We start from the raw sequence: 22,726 nt of genomic DNA on the forward strand, positions 1-22,726 counted from the left end.
AGCAAATGCTGCCACCTAGTGCATGACACGCTATATAAGCCACAAATGCACGCTTTTTCGCCTAATGCTAGAGAAGAGTACCTATTCCGCTTGGATGAGTTCTGCTCGTCCAAAGCATATAAGGGGCTAAAAAAGCTTATGCGTAATCTTTTATTTGTAGAGACAGGCAGTTGAGTCAAATGAGAAAATTGCAGCCCGATGTGTGATGAGCCTGTTGCTGCTTTAGATTTGACAAGAGCAGCAGATCGAAATTATTAGCAAGTAATGAAATTTGATCAATTTTGCTTGCGATACCGAAACAGAGACCTGAAAGAACGTAACTCCCATACTTTTTCAAGACATTCAGAATGAGTGAGCATCGTCGTACCAATCATTGATGAACTTTGCTTCTTGATTGCACGGCGTTCATTTCCAATTAGAGCAAATATGATGCACATACATTAACAGATGCAGAAGAACACTGCATTTTTCTTGACTGCACATTGGAAAGCATTCGAAATGAGGGTGCTGGTGCTTTCAACTTTGTACGCGACACTGCTTTAGTCCACTTGAACTGTCATGTGAAGTGCCTACTGATGGAACCACAAGTTGCAAGCTTCAAGTTGCAAGCAACAAGGCTTCAGGAGGCTGGCTACCCAAGTTATGTCCTAGTTTAAGTAACAGATAGCATGCTCAAGCAGGTACATTAGGCTGAAGACATGTCCTCGACGAGGGAGGAGGCTTATCGCAACAAGATCGCTGTAGTCTCGTACATTTCTACTTCTCTCACAACCTGAAGAAACACATTTCTTGACATCAACTTTCTGCTTGCTGACAACCACACGTGCTGGTCATATCATTCTAGAGCTAAAAGCCGCTTTTCATTCAAAAACATTTCAAACTCTTAAAAAGGGAAGCGGCAAATAATTTTTTGTAAGAACGCTTGGCAGATTTCATGCCCACATACAATGAATGCAAGCTTCAGGTTGCAAGCAACAAGGCTTCAGGAGGCTGTCTACACAAGTCATGTCCTCGTTTCAGTAACACAAAGTATGCTCGAGCAGGTACACTAACAGATACAGGGATTGTTGTATGGATATTGCATACCACATTCCGCTAAGTTGTGGAAAAACTTATAGGGTAGATGGGCAGGTTATAGAGGACAGGCTGCATGAGCATAGCAACAAAATGAACTAGACACCAGCAGATTGATTCCTGTCCCTGCACTGCAAGAAATGCAAATGTAATCCAAGCTTTCAAGGTGCCGTCATCTTAGGCAAGAGTCGATGTGAAGTAACACGCTTAATTGTAGAAATGGAATAGATAAATGGGACTGGTGGTGCATGTGTCAGCAGTCCGTCAACTGTGCTGTTAAGAAAGGGGTTGCTACACATTTGAACAAACTGAAAAAATGTGAGGAATGAATTTTGTTTCTCCTTAAGCGATATGGTTCACTTGCAAGATTATCGGACCAAAAAAAAAAAGCTGAAGAAGACTTGCTTGTTAGTTGCAGCTGTGCGCAAAAAAGTGTTTAAGAACCACTGGGTGCCCAGAAATAAATCATTTGTTGTAAGTGTAGCACTGTGTGCGTCTCCACGCTCTTCTTGTGTTCCATTTGCCTTGCGCTACCATTGTTATTCAAATATGCGGTACCAACAAGCCCGCCTAGCAGTTTTACTTTACAAGAATTCTGGGAAAACAATCCTGTTGTTCTCGATGCATGCTCTGATGCAAGTAACAAGTCTGTGTGGTACTGACTAAAACAGGTCAACAACATCTAAGAAACACAGATACTAAATAGCGAAGTAATCTTTCTAGATTCACCTCTAGCATGTTCTTCATGAAGAACGAGTGTTCAAAGTGATGCTAGTGAAGATCTCAAAGCAGGTATCACCAACTATTGCTGCCACATTTTATGTACACTTGGAACAGAACGGCACTAGCTTGCAAGTCTTAACCACAAGAAACACTGCTAGACCAGTACCTCTGTAGTCACCAACAAGTTTGGGCAGCTTAAGTTTTTTCTTTTTTTTATTTGCACTTTTCATGGTCATTTATGGCAGAGATTAGTAGGGTTCACTCTATTTCTGTGGTACATACTTGCCCAGGGTTTCTGGTTGGGCAGAGTTACTTTTAACTGCATTACTAATGGTCCAGTTATGCTATAAACCCTTGCTAGAAAATTTTTTTAGTCACACAACATATCTCAAACCTAAACCACTGATACAATTCTCTAAGTAAACATGTCAGTTCTAAGTTTTCCAGACGTCTGTTTCTACAGATCTCTCAATTAAAATTTTGTTTCATGAAAGACATCTCCACAGTTAATGAGTATCGATTGAGCTCAGTTCCATGTGCACACACCTCTTACATATGTAAAAAAATGCCCTCCTATTGATGGTATTTAGAGGTCACTCAAGCTTGAGAGCTGCTGCAAGCAGGAGGTTCGATAAAAGTGATGCAATTTTCATGTGACTGAAAAAAGCCTTTAATGAAAATCTCATTTGTAGGAACAAGAGAACAAGGAACAAACAAGCACAACAAGGGACAAACAAGCACACAGTTATTGCATACAACTGCTCTCAAGGAGCTCCTGTTCATTTGCCCAGGAAAATCTCAGTCAACACTCAAAAGGAACAAAAGAAGTAAACTAGTAAACTGTAGAAGCAAGGAACCACACCTATGAAATGCATTCAGCAATCCACCACATTTCAGCATGGAAGCGTACTGGTGGGGCTGATAAATCCGACTCAAAAAACAAATGCCTATATTTAAACTGGGTGGCATCAAAATGTCCGTTCCAGTGCACACCGGCTTCCTGAAGACAATGTGGCTTTTGGAAATCACCGTTGCTCTCTTCTTTCGTGGTGAACAGTTGAGAAACCAATCTCTGTCGCATCACAAGGGCACTCGAAAACATGCTTCCCTCTTACCACCACAAGGACAAACTTGCAAAACACTGCTTAGTTCTGTTTGGCTCGTTCCACATATAAAGTCAAATCATTATGATGCTCCAAAGGTGTCTGTACTCAGTCCACTGGAGACCAAGAAAAAAAAAAAGCTGTGCCACTACTTCGGATTTGCTGCAATGCCGTCTTCATGAAAATTGTTGGGTTGCTGCTGTTGGAGTTGGTCAGCCTCAGCGCCCTGCAAAATCATACAACTTACACTGTTGTTCTGCAATAAACAGGTTGCATATCATGGTATTACAAAAACATGGCAGGGCTTGTTGTGTAGGTGAACAAAAATAATAATAAACTCAAGCTTGTCATTTCTCAAATATCAGGATAGTAGATGATACAAAAGGGGGGGCTAAGGGAGCCACGGCCTCCCCTGATGGACTAAGTGTGTGTGCCATTTCGGGTGTTTGTGCTATCAGGCTCACTTTTCTCATGTCTGCCTGTATACTTGACCTCCTTTCACAATGAACATCTATCGTTAAGCTCAACTAGCTAAGCTCAATAGCCTTTCTATGCATTTGGGAGAGAGACTTATTCAGTGCAGATATACATTCTTGGTATTTGATAAGACTAAAGGCATACATTACATCGTCAGTGATGGTTGAAATAACGGTCCAAAAAGCTCGTAGTGCTACTTTCATGCCTAATATCTTGTTTTAGTGGTCCACACTGAATTAGCCCATTTGAAATCACCCGCTTCAACAGGCCTTGCAGCACCTTCCTTGCCTAACATGGCCCGCCTTTACTGCCCATATGGGCACATTGTAAGCATCGCCTAAGTCGTGGTTAATCTCGTAAAACTCCATACGAAAGCACAGCGAGCACACACGCAGATGTTTTGGCTGTTCTGCATACAACCGTACCCACTTTGAGCGTAGGGGTTCGTTTTGTGGCACCCAGTGTAAGGTCGCGCTTGTTACTTAGCTGCAGCTCAAGCACTATCAACATTTGGGCATCGGACAACATCACATGCATGATGCAGCATTTTGTCAAGCTTTCTATCGCAGCGACTTCCATGTGCCAGCAAAGCACATGCAGCACCAAGAAGCAGCGAAACTACTACTGAGATGCAACAGCGAGAGTGAGGATCCGTTCACAGAAAATGAAACCTTTGAATCACTCGTGCCCCATTGTAATGCCAGGCGGTTCTTTTTTCAGGAACTAAACAGAAACAGACAAATAGCATCTTTATTATGTGTTGTATTGCAAGTACGTTTCTTTTTTATTGTAACTGATTTGATTACTAGTGAATTATTGTATTCGGGATTCCTGACGTCATTGAGACCATTCCAAAATGTCCCACTCGTGGCACATATGGTGTCGCATGTTTACCTTAATTTGTTTAGTTGAACACTACTGTTAATAATATGTACTGATATTTTAGACATTCTCAAACATTGATCTTTCACTCTGACATAAATTCCTATTAGCCTTCGGTGTCCCTTCATACCAGGCCCATATTCTTTCACAATATTGTAGCATTACCTTGTATTGTGACAAAAAGGAGCAACCATCAGTTAAAAACTAGCCCTGTCATTGGATCATGTTCTGAGACCCACATGTCTGCAATGCTTGTGGTTTTTATGATGAACCAATTATTAGCACAACACACAATTACATGGGCATCATAGATGTTGACGTGTTATTGTCTCCATAAAGTGTGACTGCCAACCACAATGGCAAGTAAGGAGATATCCTTCGTAATTTCTGCAACCTAACATAAGACTGCCATGCCGTTCTGTGCACTTCCTTTGTCTGGCTCATATATAAAGTTCTATCACTGAGTTCTCATTAAGTACTTTATGGTATTTCAACCTGCTATGTTCATCCCCTAATATGTTCAACACTACGATATCGAATGAAAATGCACAAAATCCTTACGTGGCTTTTGTCATAACCTGAAAACATTTTTTAGGTTAGTGCGAGAAAAAGCACAAGTTTAGAGGTAAAAATCACATAGTGTAATATTTGCCCCAACACATGTGATGTCATCTTTCCTTGGAGCAGGAAATTTTATAATGCTGTGCAACGAGACATTCACTCACCAGCTGTATCACAAGTCCACACATAGTCAAGGTTGCAACACCCAGCTGTATTACAAGTCCACACATAGTCAAGGTTGCAACACCTTATGTTGTCCGACGCTCATATGCTGGCCCAATTAGCATATTATCCCTTAGCGCAAATACACAACATTTACAAAACGAAAGAGAAGTATAAAAAATCCCTGTAGCAGTGAGCAGAAATCGAAAGCATCAAGAAAAAGAGACTTTGCCACAACCTAAAGCATCATACATATAATATTGACTCATTTTATCGCTTGTATTCATGGGGCAGGTGTCCTAAAGCAGAACATTTCAGCAGAAAAGCATGCCTGGTATGCCCCACTCTAGCTCATACAACACCCACATCATCTCATTCCTTCTTACATGCCTGGTCCCGATTAGAAAAGTGTTGGCTCAACACCTCTGAAGTTTGAGTGTATGTGGCCTACTGCGGAGGAGGCTTGAATTAGTGTATTTTGAAGTGACGATGAAATTGACCGTAATTAGCGATGCCAACACTGATTATATCTTATGTTAAAGCAGTTAAAATGAGACTATTATTATGGGACACAGGCCTACTCATAAAAGTACATGTCACAAACAAAAATTTGGCCATTGGTGAGCCTCTAAAACAAAGGCTTCTCTGCATCTACACATTATGCCTATTGCTAGTTAGTTATTAGACTACGTGAGAGGCTTGTAAATAAGGAACTATTACTTTTACTAATATTAATTTTTAGGCAATGGCATGAAAACTATGACAAAAAGCATAAAAAAGGTATCACTTGTCATTCATGTACATGCATTTTCTGTTGCACCATCGCAAAGTTGTACTATTATTTTCAATTATCTGGCACACAATGATAGCGCCGTAAATAAATATTTGACAATTTTGAACAGCGAACTTCTAGACCAAATATTATTGGTACAGAGCTAGTTATTTATATTGTATTTATATTTTTGGATTCACATATCTACACACCTCCAATTAACAGCGATTTCTATTTCATGTGACACACTGTACCGCAGGAATGATCTTACATAGGAAAGGGGATTAAAAGCTTCAAAAGGTGTGCATGCCAACCACTGGCACATGGACAAAAAGAAAAGTTGGAAGGTAAGCAGGAGGAGCCTGCAAATACTGTGTCAGTGGAGCCCAGTACAAGCCTGATAAAGTCAAAAGGATGCCTTGCACTGCAAGGAAGCAGCATTCAAAAGAAACAAACAGCTGTTGACACAAGTATTGAAAAAAATAAGACACAGCCAGGTTGGGCTCAACAAAAGATGCAAGCAGAGTGCCAGATCTCTTCAGTACATATGGAAAAGGTTGTTAGGGTCAGTGGAATGAAGGAAACAATATAATGGTTAGATGAGGAGAACACCAAAGTAAAAGATGGGTCCAAAGACCATGCAATAAGAAAAGCAAGGAGCAAGGAGGTGTATGCCAGCATTCTGCCGTGCCAGTGGAAGCCACAAGCTTCATCACCTGGTCATCAAAATCGGCAGCATCTGGCATTGGTTTTCCTCTTCCCAAATCTGCACCAAATGGGCCATCATCTTCTTGGTCTTCTGCTGCATCATCTTTCTTGACAACTGTTTTGGCCAAGCAAGGAACTCAGTAAGAGAGTCTTAGTCCTCAGCCATTTCTATACGTGATGGTGCCTAACCTCAATAAAGTCCAGGGCATATCAAAACACCAAAGAAACATAGAATACCTTCAAGGATACGGGAACTGCCATACCAGAACAAGAATGACTAACACCGCTTCTATGCTACATCATCACACTTAGATTGCAAAACGCCTGAGTGCAATTCCGTTTTAGCTGCAACTGGTTCTCTTACATAGGTAAACCAGCAATGAATGTACACACTACGTTCAACATGAAATGTACAGTTTTTCCTGACAGTTTTATAATATACAAGAGCCAGTAAAAATGCCCCACATAGAATTCACACTGATTTATAGACCTGGCAATTTCAGTCTCAGATTAACAACATAACGAGAATGCATTTCTTATGGCTGTGCAACAAGACTTCTGTATCTCTGTTGGACCAAAGATAATTCAGAGCAAAGAAAGCAAGCACCATTTTTCTGTGACATTTTGGCTGCTGTATGCTATGGCTCCAGCAATAAATAGGGTCACTAGGACAATGCTGCATCCCCCCCCCCTCTCTTCTGTCATCTTAGGTTGCTTGAAATGTGTACTTAACCTGAGGCTTCCTACTGATTGAAATTATCAGACAAGTCCTTCCACAGAGTACTGTGTCACTGCATGAACTTGAATGTGACAAATGGTCATATCAGTTGTGTAATGGCATCACAGCAGTCATGTTCAGTCAACTGACAGAAATCCTAAGATTGTGGGATTGTAAAGGGGGGGGGGGGGGAGGAAGCAGAAACCTAGCATTATAGGTATGCCACTGCCTTGCTTCAGTAGGTATGAGATTACCTTGCTTCAGCTGAAGGATTCCAACAACAAATCGAAATGTCAAATAGTAATAGCATGCGGTTCATGCTGCATCAATTTGGAAGTCAAATTGGGACAAGTTGACTTCAAGCTACCGACGAAATTTCAATGACAGTGTCAACAGAACTCTCGAAGGTATACATTGGACTCAGATGCAAAGGACGTTATGACATAAGGTCAGTGGGGGACATATCAACTTCATGGGGAGGTGAGGGCTACAGCTCCGCATAAACCGACCCCCATCGGTGCCCCACTAATAATGTTGCATAATGCCCATTTTAATGGCAAAACTACATTGTTTTACTTTTACTTTTATTTAGATCCAACTTCCCTTAAACACGATGCATTTTGATGGGTTTCATCCAATCAAAATATCGCCTAGAACTGAATAACAAAACTGCAAAAGTGGATCTTGACAGATATATTGTTGTGACTTTTGTTCGTTGCCGATATGCTGTCCATGAGAAGCATAGCCGGGGCAAGTTCCCACAACCTGAAACTCCGTGACTTTTCTCTCAGAATGAGTTTCAAGCAGTGGTAAGCAACGAAAGAATAAGAATGTGGCATCTTCGACGGTCCTAAGCCAACGTTCCTACAGGCATGTTTTCTATGATGGCTTGTTTAGGGATGCAGCGTGGCATACTGATCTCACAAGTCATGACTAAGCGATTAAGTCGCTAATCCTTTGCTACCCTTCTACGGAAAGACGGCAGTAAGCACTTATCCACCAACTTGCTTCGTGAAGGACTCCCCTTCACCCCTCTTCAGTGCAACTGACCAGAGGAACATTGTGTCAGCAGGTGCAATGACTATTCGGTGACCGTGTGTTATTGGCTGATGCCACTGTGGGTGGTGTCATGTGTGTGATTGGTGTTTCAATCAAAGAGGAGGAGCCTGACACAGCTTAAAACAACGCTGCAAAGTGCAGGAGGTCGCTTTGAGCCATGGTTCAACGATTCATCCACCACACTTGTGGTTTGCTGAAATCTAGCCTGCTATGTTGTGACATCAAACTGCCAGTAAATCTGTTTTTCGTTTCCCCAACTTATCAACATCGTTTCCTCCACCCGGAGTTTCTCCAAGCTATCACAGGAGTCCAGGTCTGGCATAACCCTGACATCTCGGCAACCCATGTCAGCGGGAATGCGCCAGGTGAGGCTCTGGTCCGCATCAATATATAGAAACGCTACGTTCACTCTTTGGTATACTAGCTCAAGCAATGACGACAATACATTAGAAGCCAGAGAGACATGGCAACCAGTGTTCGACAGCAAACGACGCACTCAAACATGTAGATACACTTTGTAGCTTTGTCACAAATGCAGAGCTGAGTAAGCAAACTGCACTTTTCAGGCTAATTTACTTCTAGACTTTGAACAGAAAAAAGTACGGCACAAATGGACACGCTACTTCAATGTTGCTCAATAAAATTGAGTTGCTGACGAAGTTTACGTGGTTTCCTTCTCTTTTTTTTAACCAGTTTAATTAATGCTATATTTGCATGTTTTACTTTTTAATTATCATGAAAAATGTATCAACGATATTATACTGCATATTGCAATTTTTGCCTTTCAGTCTGATTTGACTGCCTCATTTTGACAACAATGTTTTTTTGCCCATGGTGGTATTATTTTGACAACAAGTTTATCAATATGATGCCACCATGGGTAAAATGAACCTTGTACTTGACAACATGCAACCATAACTCAGCTACCATGACTAGCAGTGCATTAAACAGGACCTCAGTTGATTAAAGTGTCCTGACATGCCAACCTAACAATCAGCTGGCCCATGGGTGACACATTACACACTATAAGAAATATTCCTGAGAAATACAGACCAGGAGCACACAGAGCTGGGGCTACCAACTTTGCTTACTGCTTGAGCTCCTTTTCCTTTCTTTTTGTTTTCACGCAAACGTCACCTGCCATCCTGTCCCTTTTTTCTCTTTTTTTTTTTCACTTTTATAACAAAAACTTACCACATGCTACATGACCTATACACTGGCACATTTTTTTCTCTTTACTCTTACTATTTAAAGAAATGAACAATAGCTCCAATTATTTAATACATTTTCATCACTTTAGAACACGCTGACCGAGGGGAATATGCAATAGAGGCTGTATGAAGAGGAATTTCCTTTTCATATTATTGTTTGACAGATTGTAGTCACCGACAGCGATATTGCATGAATCATCGTCAATGACTAACCCTCTTTAAAGCTAACACGCCCAAGACAACAAGGTGCCTTTGACCAAAATAGGTTCAACAATCGAAATGACAACCAGCCTGTCTGAAATTCCCATTCATACACCCTCTACGGCGTGTTGAGTTTCGATCTGTTGGCTCCCACCTTCACTTTGGATTGCCTGAAAAGAAGCCTTGCAATTGATTTTGCACTTTAGAGAAGCCAGTCAAACAGCGAGCATTTCTCCCAATGTCAGTGGGAAATTTCTGCAAGGGCTCAGAAGACAAACTTACCAGCATTGCCATAGTCCATGTCATCTTCACCACCTCCAATTCCTCCCGCAGCCAGTTGCTGCTGCGGCTGGTTGGGGCGGGCCAGCTTAACTCGTGATGCCTTTCCAGCTTGACCAGCGATCAGCAAATCATCACCATTGTTCAGCCCTTTGTTCGACAGCACCTTCTCTGCACCAAGCTCCATTTCGTTTCCTTCCTCAAAGCCCATGCCATCTGCAGCTTTCTTGAAAGCCCCAGCTATGCCTCCTGCTCCTCCTCGAGAACCTGCAGCCTTGGCTGGCGCAGGCCTGTCACCTGCTGGCTTCTTTTCCAGGCCAGCCATATTGTCCGGCTGTCAATGATGTATTGTGTCATACAACCAGGATACGTAAGGACTCCGGGAGAATAACTTCCCATCAATTCAAACACAAATTAGTAACACCGAATATAAGACTTGAAGAGGTTAACAGTGGTTTTGCAATGATTAATAATAGTAATGATAACTAGGGTTTTATGTGCCGAAACCACAATATAATTTTGAGGCATGCAATAGTGGAGAGCTCCGGAAATTTCAACTATTCAGTGTTTTTTTTTTTTATGTGTACTTACGCTGAACAGTAGACGGGGCTATAGCATCTTGCCTCCATTGAAAATGTGACCACCGCAGTCGGGATCGTTCATTATAGTTAAAGCAGTGCAAGCAACATGGATGAAGAAAGAAGACACATGAGCATTTACTCGAACTGAAAGGTTTATTAGAGAAAGCATAAAGAAATATGAAAAAAAGTGATGTCAAACTGTGCAGTCGCTGCCACATAGAAATTCTACCAACTTGCAAAAGGGCCTGCGGGCTTGTATACATAGGGCAGACCGCACGGTAAACACCTGGATAGGTTGATTAATAGGTGCAGCTGAATGTCCCAAAATCACCATAAGATTATGAGAGATGCCGTAGTGGAGGGCTCTGGAAATTTCGACCACCTTGGGTTCTTTAACGTCCACCCAAATCTGAGCACACAGGCCTACAGCGTTTTCACCTCCATCAAAAATGCAGCCGCCGCAGCCGGGATTCGATTGCGCGACTTGCGGGTCAGTAGCCAAGTACCTTAGCCACTAGACCACAGCGGCAGAGCAAGACACCTAGTTAGAGAACATAGGAATACTCTGAATGCCAATTATGGCTTGCTGTGATCTGCCCACTCCAAGCATTGCAAGTGCACACCTATTTTTCATTAGCGAACAATCACGTATAAACACAGGGATGACACAGCACATGAAATCATGGAATCCTCTGCATTAGCAATGCTGGTGAAAGCTATCCTGCAGTGGCATTATCGCTGAGCGAACTCACAGTAGGTACATACCTAGTGGTTTGGAATTTTGAAGGTTTTCGACGATATGTAGTCATACCTACCTATGTGCAAAAACTCCGATTTTAGGACGTTATATTTGTTTTTTAGTAAACTTTTTATTTTCTTGCCTTTTTGCAAGTTCACACAAATTTTCTACGTAGCAGTGACTGCACAGTCCATTAGAGTTCACTCCTTTTCATGTTTCTCTTTATGGTTCTAATAATAAACACTTAAGTTGTGAGTAAGTGCTTGTAGTGACTCCTTTCTTCGTCCATGTTGTATGTACTGCTTTAACTGTAATGAAACCTCGTCAACTAGCCCAACCCAATTGTCAACCTTACGAAATTTCATATGTCAGTGAAACCAATGTTCTGACATGTGGACTTGTCACTCGTGTAACAACTGCTTTTGTTAGTTGACACTTAAAATGATGACAACGAGCCTATTCTATGAAGTATTAGCCCACGGGTATTCTACCACTGTTATTTAAAATCGTGCAGTAGTTTAGCAAATGCTTATCTATCCGGTGCCTATGCACATGTGAAATTGCTGGAAATTTTACACACATAAAATTCCCGGCAGGCCCCCCCACCCTCCTTCCCCAGCCTCAGCAAGTGAATATTACCAGCAAAATGGAGGAGGATGGTTTCTTGGAACTGTCCCCAAATTCAACATGACAGTGACAAAGTTCTCTTGATAAAAAAAATTAAGACGGAATACTTGAGGACTTCCTCAAACGTTTTCCAGCTCTCGGACATAACTCACAAAAATGGGTCACAACAAATGTTGCGGCTACCCTGTTCAAATTGCAAATCCAGACTACAAAGGCCACGCTATTGATTGCGGGATTCAGAAAATTTTCAGGCAGCAATCAAAATGCGGAAAGAAAATAAAATCAAATTTACATGACAATTTTCAGGTGCAAGTGCTTAGAAATTAGGCTGTTCAGCTGGACTGGATTCTAGCATGGACACGATGTTGGCTAGTTATAATGTATGTGAGGGTACAAAGTAAAGAGGGAACACTTTTCCGAAATGGTGTGTAAATTTGATATTAAGCATGAAATTGGAGGGAATGCTTACTCTGAATATTATGGCACACACGCACACACCTCATGCAGAATGCTAGCCAACCATCACTACAATCAACATGGAGGCTGTTGAAAACAATCAACAGGACTATTCAGCCACATACACAAGTCCCCAGCAAAAGTGAGAAACATGCAAGTGATCTGCTTTGGTTTGATTTGACGAACATCACCAATCAGCAGCCATCAATCTGTGCCAAACTTATTGCAGCTACTGATTAACAGTGCAGATCGGCAAGCATCATATGCTCAAGTGTTTCTTTTAACATTTAACCACTGCTTCAAATGAATTTGGTATGCCCAGTTAAGACTGAAAGTTGGGCTAGTTAGTGATACACTATGAGCAGAAACAGCGCACAAACTCACGGGACAAAGAGAAGAGACACAAACAAGCACTGTCAACTTTTTTTCTTTCAAAGACTCAGCAAGAGGTAAAAGAAAAGCATGCGGTTACTATCTCTTGCTGAGTCTTTGAAAGAAAAAAAAAGTTGCCAGCGTTTGTTTGTGTCTCTTCTCTTCGTCCCGTGAGTTTGTGCGCTGTTTCTGCCCATAACACTCAGTTAACCTGATCATGAGCTATTTTGTGATGTTATACTGAGAAACAGCACACAAATACATGAGCCAACAAAAGCGACACTGAACATGGATTACTGTCTAAAGCACTGTGCATTACCAAGATGGTCCTTTAAGGTCTATATGTTGATATTCAGAAATTTGTCAACCCAACTTCGAGCAATAGTGTACTTACAAGTTCTCTTAAGCTATCAGGCAAACCAGGTTGTGCAATACCCTGGTTCTTGGCACCCACCTGAAGATAAAAGAATAGTAATTATGCTGCTGATGACAAAGAGATGGCATAGCCTGTAAGAAAGAAAGCCTTCAACATACAGTACACATTACACTGCTGATAAGTGAAGATTAAAAAGAGATTTACTGCTTCTACAGTTTACCTGACTGAACTCGTAAACAATGTGCATTAATGCCGAAACAAATCTGTGCAACACAAAAATTCTTGAGGTCAACGATAGACACTTGTTAGAAACCAAGCTGATGTTCCAATTGAGGAATCAGATGGCTGTTAAAATGCACAAGTGAATAACTATTAATGTATAAGCAAAATTTATACCCCGGCTGCTGGTGGCGGTGATTTTACAATGCTGGGAGCTGGCAAGACTGGAGGTGCCTGGTTTCCAATAGGAGGTTGTTCACCAGGCTTGAAACCATGCTCCGCGGCAGCAGGCTGGTCCACATTCAGCTGTGAAAGCTGACTCTTGATCTGGGACAGGGGATCTGCATTTACTCCGAGCAGTGCCGGCTGCTGCAGAGGCTTATGCAGAAAGTTCTGCTCTTCCTGGACTGCAGGCTGCGGGACAGGCCGTGCCAAAGGCTGAGCAGGTGGCCTCTGCGAAGACTCTACTTGAGCTGAAGGCTGCAAAGCAACTTGGGGTACTCCTGGCTGTGACACAACTGGAGGTTTCTGGCCAACTGGCTGCTGGCCTTGGTTTTTTGGCAACCCAGACAGTTCATTGTTTCCATGATTGGCCTTGCCTTCCTGCTGAAGAGGTGACAGGATGGCATCCGGAACAGCACTTCCCGGCGTGGAAGACATCTTGCCCTTGGCTTGGGAGACTTCTGGGCTCGCTTTGGCAGCCTGCTGAAGGGCCAAGCCATTGGGAGGTGCCAAGACTTGCGCGGCAGGCACTGGATTCTTGGCACTGTTGGCAATGGGTCTCAAACCATCACTTGACTCCACATCAACAACCTTTAGACAAAAAAAGCATAGAGAGAGTCAACACAGCTAAGTATATGATTATGGCAGCTAGGTCTACAATGCATTAGCACAGCTGAAATTTCTGTCTAGGAAAGGTTGAAATTCTATACACACACACACACACGGGGGGGGGAGCAGGCTCCTTGCATATTATCCTACTTCTCTGCTCCAACCAGAGGAATACAGCATTGAATAAAATGCCATATAATAATATCATGTGGTCCACACTTCTCCGGTTTAGGAGCAAATATATAACATTTCTAGGGTCAATTAGAAAATTCGATTTCAAGCCACCTCCTGAGTGGCTTGAATAACAATGACAGAACCCTTGAAAAATATACATAGGGCTCTCAGTGACGAGTAGCGAGTGGTGGGACTCATCGGTAGGACTCATCGGTAGGACTCATCGGTGGGACTCATCGGTGGGACTCATCGGTGGGACTCATCGGTGGGACTCATCGGTGAGACTCATCATTAAATTGGACTCATCGGTAGTTAACGGTGGTATCCTCTCCCCTCAGCAGTGTTTGTAAGGTCACACAGACAATCTACAAGACTTCTGCTATCGCTGTGAATACATGCAATTCAAGCTTACTTTGCCCATTTGCAAAGCAAGAGAAATGATGTCATAAAACTACTGCTGGCACACTAACAGTGAGCAGCACACTGAATGCACTTCGTGAGACTATGATGTCACCATGGAAAACATTTTTAAGCAAAGCTTGCACTGCTCCATGTCTCATTGATGCAGTATGTGAGCAGACAATAAAAAAAATCCTGGCACCTGTTTCACCCCACGTTTCACAGCTGGCAATATGCTCCGATTGCGAACTTCTCATCTGCAGGCAGCCGCATATGAATACCACGATACGGGGATGCCTGCCGTATGCGCCACAACCCATCGTTTTTTTTTGTGTGTGTGAATTTCCTTTACACGAGTATGCTCCCCAGTAACTGACCTAGGTATGCATATTCGAGCACCAACTTCATAGATTGGCTGCCAATCGTGAATGCTCCATTTTCTAGGATATTCAGTAGGCTTGTGCGAATACTCGCAAGCTTCGAACATTTGAACGAATATTACTGTATTACTACAATTTGAATAAAAAGTTATTGAAAGCTTTGAAGTATTAGAAATAAACGAATAGAGGTATAATAGCCCGCATGTAACTCTCTGTGAAAGTGGTTTTACTGCAGTAAAGGGCTGCTAAGCCGTGAAAGCACTTATTAAGCTGTATATTAATTCGCATGTAACCCCCTGTAAAAGTGGTTTTAGTGCATTGAAGTGGTGCTAAGCCATGAAAACTACTATCCAGGAGAAATCTGCACTGCGGCGAAGCTTCTTCTTAGGGTGAAATGAGCGCAATACCCTCTCATCGATTCGTCACATTTAAGATTTTTATGTTTAAAAGTTTGTCATACCAGCTTAAATGCTCTAGGCAAAGTAAACTTTAAAACATATTTTACAGGTTATCACTTCCATTATCCTGAAAGTCAAATTCTGCTTATAATCAATATTGTTTCCACTTCCTTCAAACCAAAAAAAAAAAAGGCATTTGCACAGGTAGTCTTTTAACTTTTAAAAAATATTGTACAGCTTAGTTGGGTCATGACAAATATACCAATTTTTTTTCATAACATGTGATACATATTATATTCGAATTCAATTTGAGATTATTGGACCAAAATCACCACATTCACTTCAAATTAGCTTCAAACCTAAAATTCGCCATTCGAACAAGCCTAATATTCAGCATTACCTTAGTGTTAAGTGCAATCATGATTGGCCTTCTGATAATTATTCTGCATTTTAGGTTTTAAGTCATTACCATTTTATACTTGTCTTCAAACACCTGAAATAATAACACTTGCCAATCAGTGCACAGCTTCCCTACAGCACCCATTCTGCAAAACTTTGTTATGTATATTTATTGTTGTTTATTTATTATCATATAATTTATACATTTATGTGAACAAGAGACCCAAGCAAGGTTAATAAAGCCCTGCAGCACTTTTTCAGCAGGGTCAGAAGAACGTTGTCGACCAGCAGTCGATGCCGAGATCATGCAAGCCAAGCATTCTGGCACAGCACAAACCCTGGAATTCACCATTACCTTTAAAGCCGGCTAGAAATCGCTTTCTCCTTTCTCCACAAATGACGCTACAGGCTCTAGATCACTACGTCCCAGGTCAAGTGTCAGCACATGGTGATCTGAGCATGGTGTGCTCGAGCTAAATTTATTGCAAATGAGTCTGCGGAAGCCCGCGAGTAGGTGGAAGGGTTGAGAAAGAGAAAGAGCACAACCATCCGTTTGTAGCATGAAGCCACACGGAAACCCGCTCAGGCCTCTAAGTCGCCAAAAAATTCGTCCTGGTCCAGAGTTCGAACCGGGACCAACGCCAACCCCACCGGCTAACCAGAAAGCTAGGAAGGGTCGTTGTCTTCTTTCCCTTTCTTGGCTACAAATTTCCATCTCTACTCATACTTAACGGATTCTAAAAAAAATTTTGTGGAGGTTGATTCACAAGGCGAAAACTCTTTTAGTGAAGACATTAGATGGTTGCTTAAAGAAGGGTTGCATGCAGAACCCCTTTAAAACCCACGGCTTTCGCATCTGTGCAGCGACTATTCATGCTAGTACTTTCATGACCACTCAGTGGTTATTCTAATCACTAGACTACTTAGAGTAGGTTTACATTTTATTGCTACTGCATAATTCAGATCTTTTAGAGGTTTATTCACAAACATTTATTGGACAAAAGTGCAACAGTCACGTTCTGCTTCATTTAAAAAGTAAGCATGTCACTTTATTACGATAAAATAACCATTCATTTTTATGCGCAAGAGGACAGCCAGCAAGTAAAGCATCAAATAGTGTTGCCCACTCAACCATCTGACAATGCTGAGCAGTGATAGTAGCACAACAGCGATGCTGGCTGTTCACTGGTGGTTCTTGGTTTTGAGAGCTGGTGAGTTTATTCCTCAAAAGAACATTTCTGAAGGTCTGCCACACATCCAACTTATAGACCTGGCATTATTTAGCTACATTCCAGGAGTTTCATTTTTTCTTGTAAAATCTGAGCGTACGGAGATACTTGCTGTAAGTGTGGGAGCAAGAGTCATTCTTATGACAATGGCACATGCCACCGTGTTGTAAAGAAAGTCCACTCAGAAATATGCAGCTCATTAGCCATGAGGCACCTGCTTTTCACGTGCTAGTTTACAAATATTCAAGTACAACTTCGAAAGCTTCACTCACTATCTTCACAGAGAATAATTGACTTAATCAAGACAGCTCAAAAGATGCCCAAGTTGAGCATAGGTAAAACTGCAGAAGTCTCACCAAACTGTAGAAAAGATTTAAATTGGACAAACAGGTCACTGCAGCAACGATCGAGTATGGGAAACACTACCAGTATGCTAATAATAATTATTTTCATTTACCTGTCAACTGTAAAAACTGTGCCCCTGAGACGATGCTGACTAGTATTTGAATTCTGGGCAGGAGTGCGATTTCACTTGCCAGAGACACAGAAATAAAGAGAGCAACTGTATCAGACACACATCTGTTGCACTGTGCAACAAAAAAAAAGTCTTTGGAATGATGGTTATAAATCTGAATTCTTCATAATCTGCCATACTGGACGGCTGCTATGATCACATTATGGACGTCCATCTGCATGTACCTACACGACTGCATATGCACATGGGGATGCATTTCATGACAAAATGTAGCTATTACACTTGTCCTGTGTGTACGTTATCCCTGTGCCCTATGTTAAATTTTATTTATTTATTTATCAAATGCTGCAGGCACATAGTCCAAGCAGGGAGGGTAATAAAATGGTACAAGAGTGAACATGTTAAAAAAGAAAGAACAAACAAAACAAGGACACTAATACAGAAATAGTCAATATGTTTGGTGAAATGCTATACAAATTAATAATAATCAGCATTATGGTGTCGATCCAATTATACAATTCCATTCGGTTATTGTACGAGATAAAAAATAATTCGTACATGTGTTTGTTCTCGCACAGTAGGGTGGGCACTACACGAAGCTTATAAGAACTGCATTCGACACTAGAACATTGCTGGACCCCCTACTTTTATCAACTTTCCTACCAGTAAGAGCACACCCTACAGATATTCCAAAAGAAATCAAATATCATTCACAAAGACGAGTTAAAAATAAATGTTTGGGCCATGTTCCTCATAAAAACAGGAGAATGTTTCATTACACGGCAAGAGCAGTGAAGGAATTCCTAGTTTACAGTCTTTCTGTAACAGCTTCATTCTTTATAAAAGAATGGCAGTATACTGAGCCTTTATATTTTCTGATGCCACTCCTAGACTTTCTTTACACTTTCATCCCAATTTTTTTTCTTCGACTGGCCACATTACCAAAAATTTCTTTTCAAGTTTTGCAGCATACGTAGTGCTTGGAAACAGTATTTGGAGTTTTCTACGATTTGCTGTGCTGCAATGTGTGCTTGGATAATATTTATAGTGGCAAAAATGTTAATTTTCAATCTATAAAGAATACATAGAACAACCTTTTCAGTTACAAATATCCGAGAATGCAGCACTGCTTGTAAGCATATGTTTACAGGTTCCTCTCCTGCCTTAACAGGCAGGAAAAAAATAGCAAGGCACAAGACAAGAAGTGGTGCTTGCATGTCTCCTTGCAACTGCTAGAATTTGTTTTAGAATAATCATTAAAACTTCTGGGGCTTTCAGTGCCAGAACCATGATGTGAGAAAAGCTGTCGTGGATAACTAGACAAGTTTGACCACCTGGGGTTAAATTACACGTGTATTAAAGTGCATGGGTGGCTTTGCATTTCATCACCATTAAAATGCAGATGCCATGGCCATACATCTAACTCGCATTATCAAGCCAAGCAGTGCAACACTTTAGCTGTTAGGCAATGATATTGGGTGCTACTGCCGGTACTGTGCCCCAGAATAAGATACACTGCATTAGCAGCAATATGGCAAATAGGGCCAGTCCATTTGGATTCATCTTAAAGTACAAAAAAAAAGTAAAATGTATTGTCGCACTTTGGTTGATATTGTCACACTTTTGCCCGGGTTTTTATGCACTGTTTTATATACCTAGCGCTGCACTGTTAAGCATGAGCTGCCAGTTACAATAAGTTTGGAACCCTTATATTTATGTTCTCACACTCATTGAATGCTATTTCAATTCACACATTTTATGTGTGCACCATAAAAAATCCTTAACAGGGTCTTTCTAGAGCAACAACAACAGTTTCAACAAGTGGAATTGTCTTCAGCAAGCGTGGAAGTTAAGGCAGTTCACCGAAGTTCAAGGCAAATCATCAAACTTCATTTATACAGTAACTAAAGACATCAGCATCAAGGCAGTTGATTCCTAGTTGAAGACTAGTAAACTTGCAAAATTTTGGCTCTACCAACATCCCCTGTCCAAGGATTCTTCTCACCTCTTCAAGCCTCTAACTTCCCTTGATGCTATCCTGTGTAGACCATGTAGTAATCACGCAATCTTGACCTCTCCTAAATGCTGTCAGAGCCTTATGTAGCATTTTCGTTCCCATTTGATCATGTTGCAGAGCAATATGTTCAGAACCAGCCACCATGCCAGTGGCCAATATGAACTGCAACAAGGTTTTCGACCAGGCTTGTCGGTGAAGATCCATAATAGCTTTCAGTGCACTCGGAGACATCAACAAGGGACGTATGAAGACAAGCGCTTGTCTTCATGTCTCCGAGTGTACTGTATATTATGGCCCATTTGAACACCAGGCAAAGCGCCTATGCCCCGTGTTCCTTCTGTTCACCTTCATAAGGTGTGCGCTGTATTTGCTTCACGATAAACTACTAACTACCCCAAGGTGTGTCATTCAAGTTCGTCACTAGGACAAGACCATGCTCTGTGTTCTGCCACCTCAAATTGATGTAGCATCACCTTGCGCCAGTGCCATCTATCTCCCCTAGACCGTAACTTACCTGAATCGCTCAAGTTTCATAATTAAGCAAGCTTCGGTCAGCAGATATGGCCACACCATTTAAAATTAACTGTACAGAATGCAATGACCAGCTGTGGCTCAAAAAAATCCATAATGAGAAATACGCACAAAATACTGGACAAAACTTCGTGCAACTATAGTTGCTCTCATTTACGACTATCATGCAGGGGTCTTGAACGTGTTGTGGATGTTTAGCCTGCGGCCCACAGCATCATCACACAGCATCACCTTTCAGACATTCTGGAGATCAGTATTGATATGTATCTCAAATACCGATGCCACATCCTATTCAGAAATTATCTGCATATCGGATATGAAAAATTTGTCCTTTCCAGCAATGTTAGGTGAAGTTTTCTCTATGTCCCCTTTCTCTTCAACCGTTTTGACTGCCCCGGCCCCTTTGAGACAAGATTTCCTGACTGAGGCCTGCTAGAAGAGCTGAGTTTGAGAGCCCTGCTATAGTGTGTACAGTAACCCGCAGTGTTTGTAGATGCCACTGAATTCATCACTAGGACTGCACTATTTTACTGGGGGCAAATAACTGCCTCCAATGCTCATACATAAAGCGGCCATAAGCCGATTACTACTAAAGCAGCTGGAGCTTGGTGTGGGTGAGTTCATGTAAAATAATGAATAAGTTGCAAAAAAAAAAATAAACACAAGAGCAAAAAGTTAACAACAAACCAGCGCAATCTGTTGTAAGTGCTTCCTTCAGGTTATGCTTTTTGCTCATCGTATTGACCAAGCAATTACTACTACATTTCAAAGCTCGGATGATGCAACATTATCCTTCATTTCACACATCAGGTGCAATGCTATGGAGGTTAGAGTGCCTTTTTGCAGTAGATGCATCCACAGCGAGAAATGGTCTAATGCTTTTACCACCCATAATATGATTCCTTTATGCCTTTAGGCCCAGTAACAAACGAAGATGCTTTGTACCTCAGATACGAGTAAATCCAATTATATGGCTATCAATAAACGCTCTGGACTGCCTGGCAGCTCTTTTGTCTCGTTTTCCGGTATTGCAATTGCCGCCCGCCACGGTACATCCCATGCTGGCTCGTTGAAACACGATGAAAGCCGAGCACGAGACACACACACAATTTGCTTGCCAAACTTCACGCACAGCTTATGCACTATTGCACCTGACGTATGAAACATAGTATAGAGGGGCCCACAAGCATCATATAAGGTTATCGCAGAATGGCTCTGCTGGTGGACTATACCCCCTCATGAACATCTCAATGCAATTTTTTTTCATCAGTGAAGTTTAAGCAATGCTAACACACAACGTCCACCAATACAGTAAAAACGGTATGCGCAATTTTTCGAGATAGCCACGCTATGTCGTGACAAATCTGGTTTCTAAAGAAAACGATGGAGGTGACCTATGCGTCCGAGTCAGAATTACTCTAACATGACCTAAAAATGCAAGCACTATGTGCACTACTTAGCCAGTAATTGTCCTGTTTACATCTGTGAGTACTGTACACTGGATACTACCTGGGAGAAAATGGCAATATCATCATCATCATCATCATCATCATCAGCCTGACTACGTCCACTGCAGGACAAAGGCCTCTCCCATGTTCCGCCAGTTAACCCGGTCCTGTGCTTGCTGCTGCCAGTTTATACCTGCAAACTTCTTAATCTCATCTGCCCACCTAACCTTCCGTCTCCCCCTAACCCGCTTGCCTTCTCTAAGAATCCAGTCAGTTACCCTCAATGACCAGCGGTTATCCTGTCTACGCGCTACATGCCCGGCCCATGTCCATTTCCTCTTCTTGATTTAAACTATACTTTTAACCCCCGTTTGTTCCCTAATCCCTTCTTGTCTCTTAAGGGTACACCTACCATCTTTCTTTCCGTTGCTCGCTGCGTCGTCCTCAATTTAAGCTGAACCCTCTTTGTAAGTCTCCAGGCTTCTGCTCCATAGCTAAGTACCGGCAAGATACAGCTGTTATATACCTTCCTCTTGAGGAATAGTGGCAATCTACCTGTCGTGATTTGAGAGTGCTTGCCAAATGTGCTCCACCCCATTCTTATTCTTCTAGTTACTTCAATCTCGTGGTTCGGCTCCGCGGCTATTACCTGCCCTAAGTAGACATAGTCTTTTACAACTTGAAGTGCACTATTACCTATCTCGAAACGCTGCTCCCTTCTGTGGTTGTTGTACATTACTTTCATTTTTAGCAGATTAATTTTAAGACCTACCTTTCTGCTTTCCTTGTCTAACTCCGTAATCATGAGTTGCAATTCGTCCCCTGAGTTACTCAGCAATGCAATGTCATCGGTGAAGCGCAGGTTACTAAGGTACTTTCCATTAACTCTTATCCCTGACTGTTCCCATTCTAGGCTTCTGAAAACGTCCTGAAGCATGCAGTAAATAGCATTGGGGAGATTGTGTCTCCCTGCCTTACACCCCTCTTGATTGGTATTCTGTTGCTTTCTTTATGAAGCACTCTATGGTAGCAGTTGATCCCCTGTAGATTTCTTCCAGGATGTTTATATATACTTCATCGATGCCCTGATTCCGCAGTGTCTGCATGACTGCCGATATTTCTACTGAATCAAACGCCTTCTCGTA

The 22,726-nt window shown here is 41.8% G+C and overlaps 1 protein-coding gene across 5 annotated transcripts in view; it reads right to left on the reverse strand.

Annotated features, from left to right (window-relative positions):
* Positions 1–2,443: 2,443 nt before the first annotated feature.
* LOC119182453 (uncharacterized) overlaps positions 2,444–22,726 on the reverse strand; it is a 66,339-nt gene continuing 46,056 nt past the window's right edge. For 4 of the 5 annotated variants that reach the window (XM_075888881.1, XM_075888882.1, XM_075888880.1 and 1 more), the window contains 5 exons: positions 13,478–14,113; positions 13,100–13,159; positions 9,934–10,264; positions 6,471–6,577; positions 2,444–3,126 (listed from right to left, as the gene is read on the reverse strand). In XM_075888881.1, the coding sequence (XP_075744996.1) occupies positions 3,049–3,126; positions 6,471–6,577; positions 9,934–10,264; positions 13,100–13,159; positions 13,478–14,113 (1,212 nt within the window). In that variant the 3' untranslated portion in view covers positions 2,444–3,048. The remainder of the gene's footprint in view (positions 3,127–6,470; positions 6,578–9,933; positions 10,265–13,099; positions 13,160–13,477; positions 14,114–22,726) is intronic. The other variant, XM_075888883.1, reaches the window with a different exon arrangement.

The sequence above is a fragment of the Rhipicephalus microplus genome, chromosome 3 (assembly GCF_043290135.1).
Source record: "Rhipicephalus microplus isolate Deutch F79 chromosome 3, USDA_Rmic, whole genome shotgun sequence".
Taxonomy (NCBI): Eukaryota; Metazoa; Arthropoda; class Arachnida; order Ixodida; family Ixodidae; genus Rhipicephalus; species Rhipicephalus microplus.